The 17,147-nt window shown below is 40.8% G+C and overlaps 6 protein-coding genes across 6 annotated transcripts; 4 read left to right on the plus strand and 2 right to left on the minus strand.

Moving 5' to 3' along the window:
* The first annotated feature begins 19 nt into the window (after window positions 1–19).
* Window positions 20–1,244, plus strand: LOC6646426 (peroxisomal membrane protein 2). The gene is made up of 4 exons (XM_023178075.2): window positions 20–110; window positions 227–333; window positions 403–781; window positions 844–1,244. Exons 2-4 carry the CDS (start codon window positions 245–247, stop codon window positions 946–948), a joined length of 573 nt encoding a protein of 190 aa, XP_023033843.1. The 5' UTR covers window positions 20–110; window positions 227–244; the 3' UTR covers window positions 949–1,244.
* A 243-nt stretch (window positions 1,245–1,487) lies between these two features.
* LOC6646427 (protein big brother) lies at window positions 1,488–2,583 on the minus strand. The gene has a single exon (XM_002069132.4). It carries the CDS (start codon window positions 2,432–2,434, stop codon window positions 1,790–1,792), a length of 645 nt encoding a protein of 214 aa, XP_002069168.1. The 5' UTR covers window positions 2,435–2,583; the 3' UTR covers window positions 1,488–1,789.
* Window positions 2,584–2,686: 103 nt separating this feature from the next.
* LOC6646492 (E3 ubiquitin-protein ligase NRDP1) lies at window positions 2,687–4,257 on the plus strand. The gene is made up of 3 exons (XM_002069133.4): window positions 2,687–2,856; window positions 2,927–3,680; window positions 3,743–4,257. The coding sequence occupies exons 1-3, from the start codon at window positions 2,767–2,769 to the stop codon at window positions 3,844–3,846; spliced, it is 948 nt and encodes a 315-aa protein (XP_002069169.1). The 5' UTR covers window positions 2,687–2,766; the 3' UTR covers window positions 3,847–4,257.
* An 817-nt stretch (window positions 4,258–5,074) lies between these two features.
* LOC6646493 (ATP-dependent RNA helicase glh-2) lies at window positions 5,075–6,662 on the plus strand. Its single transcript, XM_002069134.4, has 3 exons — window positions 5,075–5,189; window positions 5,343–5,708; window positions 5,782–6,662. Exons 2-3 carry the CDS (start codon window positions 5,585–5,587, stop codon window positions 6,546–6,548), a joined length of 891 nt encoding a protein of 296 aa, XP_002069170.1. The 5' UTR covers window positions 5,075–5,189; window positions 5,343–5,584; the 3' UTR covers window positions 6,549–6,662.
* A 764-nt stretch (window positions 6,663–7,426) lies between these two features.
* Window positions 7,427–14,413, minus strand: LOC6646494 (putative U5 small nuclear ribonucleoprotein 200 kDa helicase). The gene is made up of 6 exons (XM_002069135.4): window positions 14,255–14,413; window positions 13,462–14,160; window positions 8,631–13,395; window positions 8,397–8,571; window positions 8,051–8,333; window positions 7,427–7,985 (listed from the first exon to the last, which is right to left on the minus strand). Exons 1-6 carry the CDS (start codon window positions 14,297–14,299, stop codon window positions 7,500–7,502), a joined length of 6,453 nt encoding a protein of 2,150 aa, XP_002069171.2. The 5' UTR covers window positions 14,300–14,413; the 3' UTR covers window positions 7,427–7,499.
* Window positions 14,414–14,850: 437 nt separating this feature from the next.
* On the plus strand, window positions 14,851–16,971 carry LOC6646495 (SPRY domain-containing SOCS box protein 3). Its single transcript, XM_002069136.4, has 3 exons — window positions 14,851–15,389; window positions 15,794–16,358; window positions 16,741–16,971. The coding sequence occupies exons 1-3, from the start codon at window positions 15,066–15,068 to the stop codon at window positions 16,881–16,883; spliced, it is 1,032 nt and encodes a 343-aa protein (XP_002069172.1). The 5' UTR covers window positions 14,851–15,065; the 3' UTR covers window positions 16,884–16,971.
* Window positions 16,972–17,147: the final 176 nt, after the last annotated feature.

A 17,147-nucleotide genomic window follows, 5' to 3' on the forward strand; every position in this document is an offset into this window, starting at 1 on the left:
AGACGATTGAATGCAACTTTAAGAGAGTAATAAAAATAAATAAATGGATCTACAGGTGTATTTAGTCTTTTGTTAACATTCGACCGGTCCATTACGTTTAAAAGCTTTTGGTTAGTGTTATTAATAAACATTAATCTTATTAATCCAATCAAGCCGGTTGCTGCTATCGATCTGGCTGTGCAACTATGTACTTTGAACTTTGACTCTATTGTTATTCACTTCTTAGATTTTTTAGCACAACACAATGTCCATTTCCAAGCCTCTTTACTCCCTTTTCGGTACTTATCTGGAACAACTTTTCAACCATCCAGTGCGTACGAAGTCCATAACGGCGTAAGTTTACTCTTATCTTCCTTTACCACCCACTTCACCTGCTTGCTAATTGGGGTCATTTCACTTCAGGTCAGTCTTAGCTACCACAGCTAATGTTACATCCCAGCGTCTGGCGGGAGCGAAAAAACTCAACCAGCACAGTGTGTTTGCGTATGGACTTTATGGATTTATCTTTGGTGGCAGTGTACCCCACTATTTTTATCAAACCGTTGAGCGGCTTTTCGATGATGATGTTCGTTTTAGGCGTTTCTTCTTGTTCTTGTCGGAACGTTTAGTCTATGCTCCGATCTATCAGGTTCTTTCCTTATACTTCCTCTCTTTATTCGAGGGTAATTCACATAGCACAGCCGTAAAGAATGTGGAAAAACTATATTGGCCACTACTGCGTGCCAATTGGCAATATTTATCTTTGTTTGTCTATCTAAATATGGCTTATGTACCACCCATGGTAAGTTTATAAACAATTTCATGTTGCATGCAAACTCTGTACTGATATTCATCTATTTGCAGTTCCGATCTATATTCATGGGAATCATATCCTTTATTTGGGTGGTGTACATTGCCCAGAAACGCCGACGGTTCCAAGAGAAACAGGCCGCCGAGAAATCGAAATAGTTTGGTTATTGATGGACCCGAAGACTTTACCCCACATGCATTTGTGTTGTTCGTGGGGCTGATAACTGATTCCACTTGGACTCTTTGAAACGCTTTTATCTACATTTTGTTAGTTTCGAGAGAAATATTTTGCTTAGTAGATTAGGTTGATTGCAAAATTATATTGTTACGAGTGTATGTGTGTGTGTTAGAGCTTAAGATAAGCAATATTTTGACTAAATGCGCGTCTTATTGTCATTAAATCCTAAAAAATTTTTATTACACTTTATAATAAATGAATGCCGTTTACTATTAAATATTCAGCGACTAAAAATTACACCCATTTAATGAGAGATGTGTCCTTTTTTCTAATAAATTCGCATTAATAAAAATAATTGTACATGAGGCAATGCAACGGTTAACCAGAATTTTTGGGCGAAAATGAAGTACACGTCCGAGTCTTAATAACCGAGCTCATGCCATACACTCCCATCCAGCACTCAATCTTTATCAAGAGAGCTCACAATGTGTCATAATAAAAATATCAAAACAATTTTACGTTAATATATATAAGTAATTAATAGAATACTATTCGCTATTTGACATTTACTGGGATTAATAATAAAACTATACGTTAGACAAAAAGTACAAACTATTCCTACAGACTAAGAGCTTACAGACGTACATATATGTACATAGGTGTATTCGAGAGCAATTCTTAGAATAATTGTACCTAAGCAGATCCATATTATAGAGTGTTTGACGGAGCATTATAGTTTTTCATAAAATATTGAGTATTATTTGCAAATTGAGTCTCTTGCTGCGGCGACTGGGAGGACACAGTTGCCGTCCAAAGGTCTAACTAACGTCGCCACATACTGGCTCCTACACCGATTCCGCCAGAAACGACACCCCGTCGTACGGCCTCCATCTCATCCTGGCGATTGTCACGATAGGCTCGCTTGGTATCCTCAAATTCGCGAAGCCGCTGATTATAACGATCGATCTGGTCGCGAAGAATGGCATCCTCGTGCATGGCGCGACGCTCGTCGTACTCTAGACATCCCACGCCGTCTAACCTTTCCAGATCCAGCCAGCCACGAAAACGCACACATACACCGTTCATAATAAAGTACGATTTGATATGCACCTTGCCATGCTCCTTTTCAAAATCGCACTCTTTGTCGTGCAGGTAGGGATTCTGATTTGCATTGAACACCAACTGAAGATTGGTGCCCGATGCCACAAAGCTTGTCTCTGTGTGGCCTTCGCGGCAGCCGTTTAGGAATCTCGCTTGTCGCTCTTCAATGGATCGTTCCCGATATCCCGTATAACGAATCTCACCCTCCCGCGACAAACGGCGAAATAACTCATCGCTCTCGAACTTGGATTTCTGGTCAGGCACCACACGGGGCATCTTGAAAATGAATCGGGGCTTGGGCTGCTCGTAGAGTCCAATTGTGTCGTAGGGAATCATATTTGCCAGAGCTGCAGCATCGTTCATCATCTTGACAGCGTAATGGTAGTGGTTCTCCACAAACTCGGATTATAACGTTTCTTTGAACCGTGCAATTGTTTGACTTAACGGCTTAAATTATAATAATACTAGAAATAAATGTTTGTGCTAGCCAATTTTTGCTTTCTGAGCTCCGAATTAACTCGGTGGCGCTAGGTGGCACTATGGAGCAGTTTGAGAGTGTGACCGTTTGAAATTGCCAAATTCCCTAATACTGGCAACGCTGGCGGTGACAAAAACAACAATATAAAAATTTGCAATTTACATCGAGAAAGTCGAATAAAATTAAATTTATGTAGAATTCTGAAAGAACAACACATAAAATGGGGTACGATGTAAATCGCTTTCAGGGCGATGTAGACGAGGAATTAACCTGTCCAATTTGCTCAGGAGTTCTAGAAGATCCCCTGCAGGTAAGTCAATGGAGTGCACTACCACCCACACATGAACGTGATAAACATATTATGGTTCTGCCTTTTGCAGGCGGTGATGTGTGAGCACGCCTTCTGTCGCGGATGCATTAACGAGTGGCTCACTCGACAACCAACATGTCCTGTCGATCGGAATTCCTTGACCACAGCCAACTTGCGCGCAGTGCCACGAATCTTGCGCAACCTGCTGTCGCGTCTCTCTATTACCTGTGACAATGCGCCATATGGCTGCACAGCTGTGCTCAAGCTAGATGCATACAATTCTCATTTGGAAGAGTGTATCCATAATCCGAAGCGTCCGTTTCCCTGCGAGAAAGGCTGCGGGTTCGATATCCCTAAGGATGAGCTCAAAGATCACAACTGTGTAAGGGAACTGCGTACGCTAATTGTGAAGCAAACAGAAAAAATGGGTGAATTAAAATCGGAGCTAACAGATCAACAGCTAACCATCAATGAGCTGAAGCGGGAACTGCAGTTATTTAAAGATTTTATGCGTGCCATGCGCGTATCAAATCCAGCTATGCGGGCAATCGCCGATCAAATGGAACGCGATGAGGTGATACGTTGGAGTTCGGCACTTCCCCGGGCCAGAGTAACACGGTGGGGCGGCATGATCTCCACACCAGATGATGCATTACAGCTAATGATAAAGCGTGCTCTCTCCGAATCCGGGTGTCCGCCTCACATTTTGGATAGTCTTATGGAATTCTGTCACGAAAGACGCTGGCCGCGAGGCTTGGCCTCCCTAGAGACCCGTCAGAATAATCGTCGCATCTATGACAACTATGTGTGTCGTCGCATTCCAGGTGAGGGGAGATTAAAATGTTTAATCAACAAGTTGTTTCTTCTAAACTCTGGACTTTTTCAGGCAAACAAGCAGTGCTCGTCTTAAGCTGCGATAATTTACACATGACCGAGGATGTCATGATCGATCCTGGACTGGTTATGATCTTTGCACATGGCATTGAATAACCAATCGGTTGAATAACAACTACTTATATATACATATATATTTGTACTCGAATTGTGCTCAGTTTTGTTGGTTTTGTGTTTTCTTATCATAAGTTAAATCTCAAAATTCATTACCATTATGTTGTACTCCTTAAGACAAAATGTGAAAGACAAACTCGCATAGAAACATTTTGAAATTTAAAAACCTTTGAAGCGCCTCATCACGACCCTCAAGCTGTAGAAAAATTCATACATAACACACACCATACACACACATACACTTACACACTCATGCAGTGAGAGTATACATAGTTCATGTTCATCCGGGCAAGTCAGATTGTACAAATTGATTTGCCCTTATAATTGTAAGCTATTAAGCTTAAGGGGGAGTCAATTTTCAGAGACAATAAAATTATGTTTTATCTCTCTTCGTTTGTTGCAACGTTCAAATCTAACATACATATTTACATATCGATAAAAATTCAAAAAAAAATTTCTGTTTTAATGAAATTTACATTTTTACTGTCTCTGAATAATTTTAATTTCCTTTGCTTAAAACCTATTACATTAAAATGCACATATTCCATAATCATTAAAAAAAAAAACGCGCATCCATACATATAAGTATAAGTATTTACTTATGGAACGATCTCAACAAAAAAAAAAACAGAAAAGAAAAACAAAATCATCAAGTCTCATTTCGGTGGAAAGCAAAAAAAAAATAATTGTTGTGTGTGTCCCAGCGTGAACTTAATTTTTATGCTTTACTTAAATGTTAATTTTAAAAACAACTATTTTTGTGTATGTAATTATATATATATATATATATATTAAATTGTTGAAATTTTAAATTGGTATTTCAACATGCAAATGATAATATAATATAAATAATATAATATTAAACAAAAAAAAAAAGTTTAAGTCTAATACGATCTTAAAACAAAATATTGTACCAGTATAAGCCAAAATAATTCAATTTATTGGTCGAGCATATAATCCAGGGAACAACTATTCTTTCAGACTTATAAGTAGTTAATATGCTAAAATAATCAAATTGGCAAACTGTCATACAAATTCTTGGGCCTACTGAAACTGTCTTCAGACTGAAATCTCTACGATTTATTGGAACTGATGTAGAATATTTCTACATAGCTGCCCGCCTAAAATGTATTTAATAATTGCTACACCACTTGTATATTTTTAATTAGATTCAATGAAATCATTATCAGCTTTTGTAAGTTTACTGGGTTGCCCTCTAATCAATTTTGTTTCCTCCACTTGCCTCGCCTCCCACTAACGGCTTCAAATTGCCGCTCAGCATCATCTGTTCCCGAAAAGGAGATCCTAAGCAAAACCAGAAATTGGTAAGCAAACAAAAACTAGTTCTTCGGCTAGGTTTGAAACCGGTTTCGCATTTTTTTTGTTTTGTTTTTTTTTTTTTCTCGCTTTTTTTTTGGTTGTTTTCTAATTTGATTTTATAATCAATTTCGTTTTTTTTGTTTTTCTTATCTACACAGAAATATTAAATAAAGGTTTATGTCGAATTTAATAGTTACATGTGCCAAAAAGTGACAGATTTTTACCCGTTCACCCCTGTTGGCGGCATCTCATACAAACCTCCCTGCCATCGAGTGATCTAAAAAGTGAGAGTTGAGTTCGGTTTGGGCGAAAAAGTTAAGCGTAGAATTCATCCAAAAATAAAAAATTAGTTGCTTGCCAAGCTCGTAAGCCAACAGACGCCAGTTTCTTTTGTCTCAAAATGAATTTATTAATTTCTTTGTTAATAATCTCTACCATTTGTCTGGTAGCGGGAGCTCCAGCCCCGCAGCTGTTGAACAAACGTAACGAAAAACAAGTGGTCCACGCTGACGAAGAAGAGTTACGTAAGTCTTTCTTAATCCGGTGATTAATTGCCATTTCGCGTAATTGATATTATCCAATTCATCAAATTTACAGCTTCGAAAGGTGCTACAATTGAGGAAGTTGTCGTGGAATCTGCTTTATACATTAAACCCAAGCCCAATCGGCAGCAGGTGAGGCGAGTGCGTTCTGTGGAATCAAAGGATTTGCTACGTCGTATTTATGCAACACACAAGCGTGTGAAGCGCCAATTTGGTGGCGGATTTTCTGGAAATCCTGGATTTGGCGCCGGCGGATTTGGTGGTCCCAATTCCAATTTTGGTGGCGGATTTGGTGGTAATCAAGGCTTTGGTGGAAATCAAAGATTTGGAGGGAATCAACAATTTGGCGGACAACAACAAACTCAAGCTGGTACATCGGCCGGTGCCGGTGGTACTAAAGCTGGAGTTGATGTTGGTGCCGGACCCAACGGTGGCACTGCCAACGCCAATGTCGAACTAAATCCCCTTGGTCCTTTGGGGCCCAATGGCTATAATCAGGAACAGGCTGCCTCTAACGGAGCTGCTCAAAGCAATTACAACAACGGTTTTAATTCGGGTTCATCGGCATCAAATGCCCAGGCTCAAGGCTTCCAATCACAGAGTGCTAATGGTTCATTTGGTGCTTCCTCTGCCAGTACAGCAACGCAAGCCCAGAATTCGAATCCCTTTGGCAACAACAATTCGGCAGGAGCCTCTCTTAGTCAAGTTTATCATCTACCCAACGGACAAACGATAAATTTCAGCTCAACCAACAGTTTCGCCAATGGTGCTGGCGGTCAACATGGCAGCAGTCACGGAGCAGCCGTTTCCGTGAGCCGCTAGACATGAGAGTGTGTGCCATGGAATTTCGCAGAAGAGATATAATGTGATCCTGCTTAATTCTTATAAATTGTAAACTCTGGTATAAATAAATATTTGTAAACAAAAAAACGAAAATCACATGTGGAATTCTTTAGCATTACAAGGACTTAAGCGATTTAGGACCAGAATTCCGAAAAGTAAATTAAATTGTAGTAATATAACATTAACGATATGTTTATATGTACATATATAAGTGGTTAACTGGTCTTTCTCCTATAATCTACAAGAATATTCATTATAAATGAATATTATAATACCAGTCTTATGTAAATTATCTGCTTTCAAAAGAAGACAGCGTAGGCAATCTTCTTCTGCCCTCAATTATATACTTTTATCAACGTTTATACTTTTATTCATATTGGCGTTTGACGTCAATCTGTAGAATAAAATCCAGAATAAAGGTTTCACAAAACCAATTATTCAATCATTTATCTACGCTTGTACGTTTTCCTCATTTTAAAAATTTGGAAAATACTTTCACCTTTCCTTTCTGTTCTTTGGTATTGAGTGGCAAAAAGTCTCTGTTTCTGAACTTTTTCTTGATTATCCTTGTTTGCCGATTTCAATTTAAGCAGACTTCCGCGATTTAAAAGAAACAATTACAAATTAATTAAGCATTTTAGTGCAAGAAAACTACTTAATCTTACATGTATTTCACAAATTAGAACGAGAGCAACTATTTTTCTCTCTTTCTTAAGCGATTGTTTAGATCATGTCTCACCACCAACTAGTGTTGGGTAACCTTAAAAATATTGTATTTGAAAATATCAGTTGTAAACCGATATTAACCAAAATTATTTCCTTGTCTACTATAAAGCACACTAATTTTAAGTGGTAAATTTTGATAAAAATTATAAATGGTTATTCTTTATTTACTCTACAATCGTCATTTTCATTACTTTGTTATCGGGTTTAATCCGATTCGCTTTCACTCTCAGATTGAAAATCACCCACTTCAATTGAAAATTTATACTCCTGATCGCAACCCAAATACGAATCGCTCATATAGTATAAAGTATAATCGTGTTTTCCAGGGCTCGGGGCCACAAAGTCCAACTTGACTTTGGCTTTTTGTTGCAACGTAAGACGTTTAATGGAGAGCAGAGAGTTACTTTTAGGATCCCCAATGACCACCCACCAGCCTTCTTCACGCTTTTGAGGGAAGAATGGAGCAATTACCGGTCCGGTTACCTCATCTTCGCGCTCCAATTGTACGACAACATTGACTGTGGAACCAGAATTGATGCGATCTTTGTCCACCACTTCGTAGTTAAGTTCAATGTTCGGATACCGGTTACAGAATCGAGCCACATCAGCCATTTGTGTATCGGACAATTGCAGAAGACGAGATCGATCCTCATCTTCCAACTCCATGATATCGAAAACAGTCTCAATTTTCTAGAAAATGAAAAATACATTGAAATCATGCCTTTTTTACTAAAAAGAAAAATAGCAAGACTTACCTTTTCGGCACACCGTTTCACAATTTCGGTGCTAAAATGAGGCAATTGACGCAAATATGAATCCTTGCTCCACATAGCCTGTGTGACCATTTGTGCCAGTTCCATAGCTGCCACAGCAGGCGAAAGCCAGCCATTTGAACTCAAAACATCCACACAAGCCTGAATCAATCGGATGGCCTTGCTCAGGATCTGTTCGGTGTCACCTTGCAGCTCTGGACCCAGTTGTAAGCGGGATAAATGGGCTTGGAGCAGCAAATTTGTTTTAATATGCGGATCATTGAATCTAAAATGAGAGATTTCTGTTAATTTCTGTCGGCAGATGGGTAGTAATGTAGAATGGTCTTACTTTGGAGCCGTTTCATTAGGTCCGGTTAGCTTATTAGGCAAACGTTGGGATAGAGTGCGTAGGACTTGCTCTTCATGATGTCGGACCATTACTTCCTCATATTCCGCTGCCGAAGAGATAATTTCCAAGAGACCACGGACTTTGGTCTTGCTGTTCAACGACAAACTAAAGAGTTCTGCAATAGATAATTTGATTAATTTGAGAAATTATTCTAAATATTGTCGAGATTTTTACCTATTGTCGTATAGTTGATATAGTAGTAGGCTGCAATCATGCCCAAGTTAAGTGGCAGTGTATCCATATCATCCTCTACGCTTATGCATTTGCTTTGTTCCAAATCACTTAACGTATTCTCGACAAGCTCCGACAAATGATCAGACAAGTGACGATGGGTTACTCCCTGCAAATTGTAATAGTTGGGATTCTGTGTCAGTCGTCTGTACAAGAATGTCCAGGTGAGATAATCAACGGCATCCTGTTTGTTTTCAATGGTTTTGGTAACCACTTCTGCATTGAAATGATCATGCATTCTGTGATCTAAATGCGATTCGATGGGTAAGGGTTCATTAATGAATTTCTTAAAGAAATCCTTTTTACTGCTCTGACACATGAGCACACATTTGGCATCAGCATCCTCGTTGGGACGATTGGCACGTCCAATCATCTGTAGTACATCGGTGATGGGATAATCCTCATAGGAATGATTTTTACCATTATAGAATTGTGTATCCATAATAATAGCCAAATGGGCGGATATGCTCATACCCCAGCATAGATCACGGGAGACAACAGCAACTTGGATGGCCCCCGAATCAAAAAGCTGTTCGACCAATCGATGATCTGAGGCGGTTAAGCCCTCATGCAAATAGGCAACACCTTGCGCCAGAGTCTCCTTAAGCGTTTTATCCGTTATCCTTTCAAGGAATGGCTGTATGTCTTCCTCCTCGGCATGGAAGAAACGGTTTGGCTGCAAATCTGAGGCGGCATATGTCAGTACATCAATAGCCGTCAAGCGCGCCTGCTTCCGGGAGGAGACGAATACAATTACCGGCTTGTGAGCACTCCATTTCAAAATTGAGTTGTACACGGGCTTGGACATCGTGGCAATGCGTGTGGCATTATGGGTGACATTGAAGCCCTGTATATGCAATTCCAGGGGTATGGGACGCACACTTGGATGGAAATTAAAGGTGGCATTCGGATTACAACCCAACCATTGAGCCACATCTCTGGCATCTGTGAGGGAGGCGGACAATGCCATAATACGGATCTGTTTCTCAATTTGCGAACTGATGTAACGCATGCGCGAACACACAATCTCCAAGACGGGACCGTCTTCACCTCCCACCAACTGGAGTTCGTCCACAATGAAGAGATTCACCAATTGCACATTCTTGCGCTGTTTCCAGCGACGTGACAGGACATCCCATTTATCGGCAGTCGTTATAATCAATTGACCTTTTGCAATAAGCTTCAAATCGGTTCCAGTTTCCCCGGTCAATTTCACCACCTTAATATCTAAAGCAGAGAATTTGCTATGCCAATCGGCAAAGACCGAATCCGCTAGAGCCTCTTGGGATACCAAGTAAACACATCTTCCATCGGCTTGATTGGTAAATAAACGCATTATTGCGAATTCAGCTATGGTCATCTTGCCCGAGCCGGTTGGAGCCCCCACAAAGACATTCTCATCGCTGTTGTAGACGGCATTGAAAACTTGCGTCTGGATGGGATTGAATTGTGCAAATTTCTGATTGTAAAACGACTCGAATTTCGGCTGACGCAAAGCACTAATTGGCAAAGGTTGCAAATCCAATAGCTCTGTGGGTGGCATATTCTTTTCAGGCAAAATTAAGTGCCTGAATGATACTGGCAATTGGGTTTCGGCTCCAATCCAGCGATCTGAGACAATACGCAGGAAATACTGCGGAGGCAATGGTTCAAAAATGGGCACAAAGAACTTTAGCTGATGTTCATCCTGAGCGTACTTTTGCTTGAGTAAAAAGAATTCATGATGGAGTATAAGTTCCGAGTCCACATCCTCGATTAACACCCAAAAGCCCTCAGAGGCGCCATGAACCTTTTCATCCCATTGAAAATCTGGGGTAATTGTCAATTCCACTCTTAAGGTGCTCCTAGTAATGGGTTGTATATGCGTGGATAAATCAAGTTTCGGAAATTGATGGACAAACTTATGTATTGTCTTTCCCAATTTGGGTACTCTTATAAGTTCACCCAATTCATGTGGTTCTAAATCGTAGAGCCGTGACCAAGGGAAATGTTTCTTTTCCAATTTCTTAGCTATCTCATCCGGCATTTTCTTAAATTGTCTCAGCGGAGTCATTGATTGCCACATGCGACGATCGATCATCTTACATAGGGTCAACGTTTTGTCTGCCAGCTGAGCCCAGCCGCGGGTTAAAACGATTTCGTAGATAGCTCGCATTAGACGAGCAGCCGATTGCGTAATAAACACCATATCAGACATCAAAGCGAATCCTTCCAATTTCAATTGAGATATATAGGCTTGAAGTAAAACATTTACCTTGGCGCTATGCTCCTCTATGGACTCCTTAATAGGGATCGGTACACGTTCCATTAGTTTTTGCAATTCCAATTTTTCCTCTTCTCTGACGGAAATGTGTCTGAACTCGGATGACAGTGAGAATACACGGAATAGTTCGATTTCACTCAGTGTTTGTTTTAACAATTGATTGTACGTCAACATCGTTTCATGGGTGAGATAATAATGCGAGGCAATTCGTCCCAGATCAGTCACCTGAAAATGTCCAGTCTTCCGTTCGTACTTAATCAGGCCACTTCTTTCGAGGCAACACGCAGCAGTGTGCAAAAGATCTGCCCTATGCTGTTCCAGCAGCGGATCAGCCTTTATTGCATCATGCGAAACACCATATAATGTGGGATTTCTAAGCATTCGAATGTATAAATAGGTGTAACCAAGCCAATTAACTGCATCCTGCAAATGCTGCACAGTTCCGAGAACAATTTCCGCATTCAACATATCAGGGAGCTTTGAAATAAACTGCGATTCAATCGGCAATTGCTGATTTAAAAGCGACAAATAGAATTGCAGCTCAGAGTGATTGGTTATCAGAATGCCCTCACCCTTGGTGTCATATTGCGGACGACCGGCCCGACCCAACATTTGCAGCACATCCAAAGCACTCAGCTCCACCCAGCGGCCCTTCTCAGGGTTGTAGACCTGTGTGCCCTTGATTATCACAGTGTGAGCTGGTAAATTCACACCCCAGGCCAAGGTAGCCGTCGATACAAGCACCTGGATATGCCGATCGGCAAAGAGATCCTCCACTAATGTACGATCCACTCGACTCATCCCGGCGTGATGGATTGCGAAGCCATATGGCAAAAGTTCTTTCAATTCCGTATTTTTAACCTGTTCTGCCTCGGTTCGAAGAACTTCCATGCTAGCTGATCCCTCACGGAGAAAGCTGCCAAGGGTATCTTGTTCGAGGCACATATCCCTTACAGCTCGTGCTGTTTTGCCCGTTTCTTTGCGTGAATGTACAAAGACAAGTACTTGATTTCTTCCAGCATGTTCCATGGTCTTTTCATAGACAATTTCATTCATCACCTGGAAACGTTTGAGGGCCTTTTTCTCAGTGACACCAATATACTGCTGCTCCAGTGAAACGGGACGATAGCTGTTGTCAAAATAGAAGAGTCCCTTATCGGGTTTGACACGCAAAAATGCAGCCACATCCTGGTAATTGGGCAAAGTAGCCGATAGACCAACTAATCTCACTTCCTCCTGTGTAGTTTCAATTTGCCTTATGGTACGAGCCACAAGGGCTTCCAACACCGGACCGCGTTCGTCATGCAACAAATGAATCTCATCGATGATGACCAAACGCACCAAACTGACAAAAGTGCGTTCGCCACCCTTTCGGGTAATAATATCCCATTTCTCTGGTGTGCACACAATAACCTGGGTGGCGGCGATTTGTTCACGAGTTAATTGATGATCGCCTGTCAACTCAGAGACCACGAGATTGTAGCAAGCCAGGCGTCTACCGAAATTTCCCACCATTTCCTGCACCAAAGATTTCATGGGTGCCACATAGATTATCTTGAAATCTTGCGAATTAATGGTGCCATCTTCATTGATGTGTTTGCCAATTTCCCGCATCATAGTAAGTAAAGCCACATTGGTCTTACCAGCACCTGTGGGAGCACATAGTAGCATATTTTCATCACTGTCCAGGGCGGCCTTATACAAGCGACTTTGGATTCGATTTAATGTTTTAAAACCCTGAAATACGGGTTGAACGTATTTGGGTAGCTTATCTATGGGCTGCAGCTCTTCATTGGCATCAAATGGAACAGCTTTGAGGGCTGGCACATGAACCTCCTCATAACCCTTGCGTTGCTTTCTATATGAACCATCCGGAAGCTGGCAACGTTTATTGGCCATAAAATGAGAACCCTGTGTGAAGGCCAGTTCATCCAATTCTAATAGTTGTCGAACTCCAGCTACTTGACCAGCCGACTGATCACCGTCTTCGCCATCAGCGTGACCTTTACCACGCTTCCCTCCGCCACGGGAGTCACCCTCGGCACCATCAGCTCCCTCGTCGGTTGCCTTTCCAGTGTCCAGGTGTTTCAAAATTTTGGCTAGCGCCGTATTTCCACGCATTTTCTCTCTTATACGTTGACGTTCGCTGTCCGTTTGAGCCGAGGCCAACATGGTACAATACAGAATCATCTGGCGGTTGAGTTTTAGTTGTTTGATGAAGTCAAAGCAATCGTAGCCTAGCAGCAGGACCAACTGATTTTCGCAATCCCTCTCGTCAGCAGCATCTTTAAGTATTTTGAGTACATCGGCTGCTTTACTTTGCGAGATCATGGCATCTTTGTAGAACTTGCTTAGACAACGTTGCAGCCAATAAGCATCTATATCTAATGGATGCAATGTGACGCGATCTTTTTTCACATTAGTGGCTGCATCTTCGTTGGCCAACTAAAAAAAAGGGTTCATGTAAAAATAATATACAATGAATCATGGAAAATTACAATTTATAATTACGTTTTCAGAGTGTAGTGTGTGATCTATTCGGGCCTCTTCGCCCTCATCTTGGCCACCTTCTTCGTCGCGGATTTCGCCGTACATATCATTATCGCTTTCCTCTTCAGATTCCTCAAATTGCACATTGATGCCATATGTCTCATCAATCTGCTCCTCATTTGGTTGTGTGGCTGCTAATGCATTCACCGCCTCGGAGCCAAAGTCCGTGATCTTTTTACCCAGATTAACCAGTAAGGCAAAGCGCTCATCCGTCACTGAGCCAAGCAAGCTGTCCACGTCTTTTTTCTTCTCCCGATCCTTTAATCGGTCATTCTTAAGCACTGCCAATATTTCATCTGCTGCACCGCACAATATATCCCTGGGCTGATCGCCTAGGGCCTCTTGGATAAAACTCAGTAATACCTCATATGTTTGTCGCGTTTCCTGCGTTTTGGGACGATACACAATGCCGACCATCTCGTCTATTCCCTCGGATAGCAAAGTAGCTCCCTTCATCCGCTCAAAGTCATACTGAGCTTCATCGCGCTTTTGCCGCTTCTGTTTGCGCTCCTCTGTTTTCTCTGGCTTCGTACGTTGATAGCGATCACCCATCCGGGTGCCATCTAGTTTTCCTACCAGCGAACACACTTCTCCGGTGGCCTCATCACGTCGAGGTCTCTCAATGAGACGTACGTCTGCTTGCAGCACAAGATTGGAATTCTGCAATGAGCAAATAAATAGGTGGAATGGGGAAATTAATGTAAACGTTTGCCGCCGCATGCGGTCATAGAAAAACTATTTATTTAGCACTTACCGCCTTGTACTCATACTGCAACTGACGTGCTGCGGCATCAGCCATGTTTGTTTTATAACTTTTTAGCTTCTTTAATGCAAAATTACAATTATTTTAACAATTCTTGTCACACAAATTTGTACACTTTTATAAGTTATCGGCAATTGGCACAATGTTTGCAATCGACAGACGTAGGTCGATGATTGTCTATCGATTTTTAAAGAAAGCGCCGCATCGTTTGGGAGTCGATATATTTAACAGCCGAACTCGAAACGAGCTGGGGGGACAAAATGAGCACAGGAAAAATTGGCTTAGTGTTGGCAGCAGTGGTGTCATTTTAGCTATTTATAATGCATTATCCTTTTTGTAAATATATCTAAAAAAAAAAAGTGTATAGTAATTTACAAAGATATTGGACTTGTATTTAACTATTTTGCTGGGCTTTTTTAATTGAATCATTTTTAATTTGATATCAAATAAAATGAAAAACATAACATATTATTTTTTTAGCTATTTCGCTTATAATTTTCAATTGGTTTTAAGCTTGCTTTTTTAGCAACGTTTTTTTCCGAAATCTAGCACTTTTCTTTCGGAAATTCTGGCAGCACTGTTTGACGGTCAAAGGCATGCAGCCGTTCGGAAAAAACGTAAACAAAAACATTACATGTGTATTTAATACAGGGCATGAGCAGCAGTCAGCTATACAAAAATCTGGAGCTGGTTTGACTGGAAACCATACAGTCGGTGTATGCCAAGCAGTAAACTCGTCTTTGTTTTGTGATGCCTGCATGATAAGCAACTATAACAACAGTGGGAAAAATAAATATCAAAAATGTTGACCAACCATCATCAAGATCACTGCTGTCCCGGCTTTTGTGATTGCCTCTTTCCTCGTTGCATGGAAGTGACCAATCACAAGGGTAATATTCTGGACCTAGTCAAGTGCCGGTGCGGCGAGGCCGATTCTGGACATCGTTTGGATTGGCTATGGCAAACCACAGACTCTTCGGATGCTCAGATCAATGGACGGGACATCATATTCCATCCCACCTACAGTCAGGGTACGGCCATAGTTCGTGGCGAGAAACCGCTAAAGGCGGGTAAGGTGCACTTCTGGGAGATGCGTATCATTACCGCTTTGACTGGCACAGATGTGGTAAGTAGAAAGAAAGACCCAATCTTAAACCATGGCTAGAACCATGGCAATGAGAACTATTTTTAAATAGGGCAGCCGATGAATGTCAGACAAAGTCGGTTGGTGATAAGGGAACATTCCTGTATACATCCATTTATGTACATACATTACATAATTTGTATACTTTGTTGTTGTGGACATACATATGTATATGTGGCACACCAACTGTGCCTGCTGCTGATCTCAATTTCAATTTACAGAACATAATGCGGGATTACAATGAACTGATAAGATAATCGTTGAAATTGTTGGCAGGCAACAGCTGTCAAGAAAAAGAAGGAACACCAGAGACTCAACTAGTTGATAAGACTTTAGTAAAGTTCAATGTAAATATTTTTCCATTTGTTTTCCCCTTTATCTCCTAGATGTTTGGCATCGGCACGGAAAATGTTAATTTGGAACAATTTAAATTCCATTTCGTATCCGCATTAGGCACCAATGCTCAATCCTGGGGCTTCTCGTATTCCGGTAAAATCCAACATTGTGGCGAACAGCTTCCCTATGGCCAAAAATTCTCTCAGGGTTGTCTAGTCGGAGTCTATTTGGATCGCTGTCGAGGGCATCTCGAGTTCTATTTAAATCGACGAGCTCTTGGTGTTGCATATACCAATATTCCCACAGATCCGGATGTTTTAATATATCCTATGGTCTGTTCCACGGCTGCCAAGTCTGTGATAAGTCTTGTTAGTTCCACATCCCAGGAAGTGACATTGCAATTGAGGGCATTCCAAACTCTCTCCAAGCAGCCACAGAAGTTAGAGGAATTACGTCAAATGCCCGGCCTCAAGAGTATTTTGCAATCATATTGGTTTCTGGCCCCACCGGTGCGATACTCGCAAAGAGCCAAAGAGAATGAGCTGGATTTAGGCGATGAGGCTGTATTGTGTCCAAGCTCCAAACTGAGATTGGGAAGAAAACAAAAATATACAGGTAAACTGAGTAATTCTTTAGTCGTACAGCAAATATCGTTTATTTACTAAAAGACTGATAACTAATCACAAATAAAGGGGTGGTTCATATTTAATAGAGGTATGCCCGATGATTCACTGATCAGCCTGTGAAAGATATCTGATATATTAAGCTGGTTGAATGAACACTTTTGTGAGTTTAATCAACTCATTCACTCTAGTACTTCAGATATAATTCTTTCATATAAATAAATAAGCAGTAAACAATTCTCAGATTTTTAGTAAATAAGCGATATAGTATGTGTGTATGTATGTATATTACATACATAGTAACTCATTAAATGCCATCCTGTTTGTGGTTCCACTTAATGAACTACATATATGATTATTGAATCCATTTATAGAAACCGACGGTGCGAACATCGATGACGATTTATACTCCAATGCACACAAGATTACGTTACGCCGTAGCTTGGACAGCGGTGACGAGGAGCATACAACATCTGTTCATGATATGTGCGATGAATATTTTCACTATTTATTATAAGATATCATTTTTGCCATTATTTACCCATTTCAATATTAAGTGTATGCATTTATTTTTTTAAAAGTATGATTTAAATGTGTATAATAAAGTGTTTGTGTTTTTTTTTTTGGGTTTGGGTATACTTATATGTAGGTCATACACGAGGAAAAGACGAGAAAGTTTGAGAGTTAGAAATTAAAGAGAAAGAAACATAGAAGGAAGCGTAACTTAGAAGAACTTAGAACGGGTGGTGTTTGCACTAGGATTGTAAAGGTAAGACAAGAG

This window comes from Drosophila willistoni, assembly GCF_018902025.1.
Source record: "Drosophila willistoni isolate 14030-0811.24 chromosome XR unlocalized genomic scaffold, UCI_dwil_1.1 Seg143, whole genome shotgun sequence".
NCBI classification, from domain to species: Eukaryota; Metazoa; Arthropoda; class Insecta; order Diptera; family Drosophilidae; genus Drosophila; species Drosophila willistoni.

Bases quoted from the DNA above. Each gene is read 5' to 3' on its own strand.
- LOC6646426 (XM_023178075.2), top strand. From the start codon at position 245: ATGTCCATTTCCAAGCCTCTTTACTCCCTTTTCGGTACTTATCTGGAA. The intron at 334-402 runs GTAAGTTTACTC...ATTTCACTTCAG, and splicing joins CGTACGAAGTCCATAACGGC to GTCAGTCTTAGCTACCACAG. The intron at 782-843 runs GTAAGTTTATAA...ATCTATTTGCAG, and splicing joins TGGCTTATGTACCACCCATG to TTCCGATCTATATTCATGGG.
- LOC6646427 (XM_002069132.4), bottom strand. From the start codon at position 2,434: ATGATGAACGATGCTGCAGCTCTGGCAAATATGATTCCCTACGACACA.
- LOC6646492 (XM_002069133.4), top strand. From the start codon at position 2,767: ATGGGGTACGATGTAAATCGCTTTCAGGGCGATGTAGACGAGGAATTA. The intron at 2,857-2,926 runs GTAAGTCAATGG...TGCCTTTTGCAG, and splicing joins TTCTAGAAGATCCCCTGCAG to GCGGTGATGTGTGAGCACGC. The intron at 3,681-3,742 runs GTGAGGGGAGAT...GGACTTTTTCAG, and splicing joins TGTGTGTCGTCGCATTCCAG to GCAAACAAGCAGTGCTCGTC.
- LOC6646493 (XM_002069134.4), top strand. From the start codon at position 5,585: ATGAATTTATTAATTTCTTTGTTAATAATCTCTACCATTTGTCTGGTA. The intron at 5,709-5,781 runs GTAAGTCTTTCT...TCAAATTTACAG, and splicing joins CGCTGACGAAGAAGAGTTAC to CTTCGAAAGGTGCTACAATT.
- LOC6646494 (XM_002069135.4), bottom strand. From the start codon at position 14,299: ATGGCTGATGCCGCAGCACGTCAGTTGCAGTATGAGTACAAGGCG. The intron at 14,161-14,254 runs GTAAGTGCTAAA...TGCTCATTGCAG, and splicing joins TGCAGTATGAGTACAAGGCG to AATTCCAATCTTGTGCTGCA. The intron at 13,396-13,461 runs GTAATTATAAAT...CCTTTTTTTTAG, and splicing joins ACACACTACACTCTGAAAAC to TTGGCCAACGAAGATGCAGC.
- LOC6646495 (XM_002069136.4), top strand. From the start codon at position 15,066: ATGTTGACCAACCATCATCAAGATCACTGCTGTCCCGGCTTTTGTGAT. The intron at 15,390-15,793 runs GTAAGTAGAAAG...TTTATCTCCTAG, and splicing joins CTTTGACTGGCACAGATGTG to ATGTTTGGCATCGGCACGGA. The intron at 16,359-16,740 runs GTAAACTGAGTA...ATCCATTTATAG, and splicing joins AAGAAAACAAAAATATACAG to AAACCGACGGTGCGAACATC.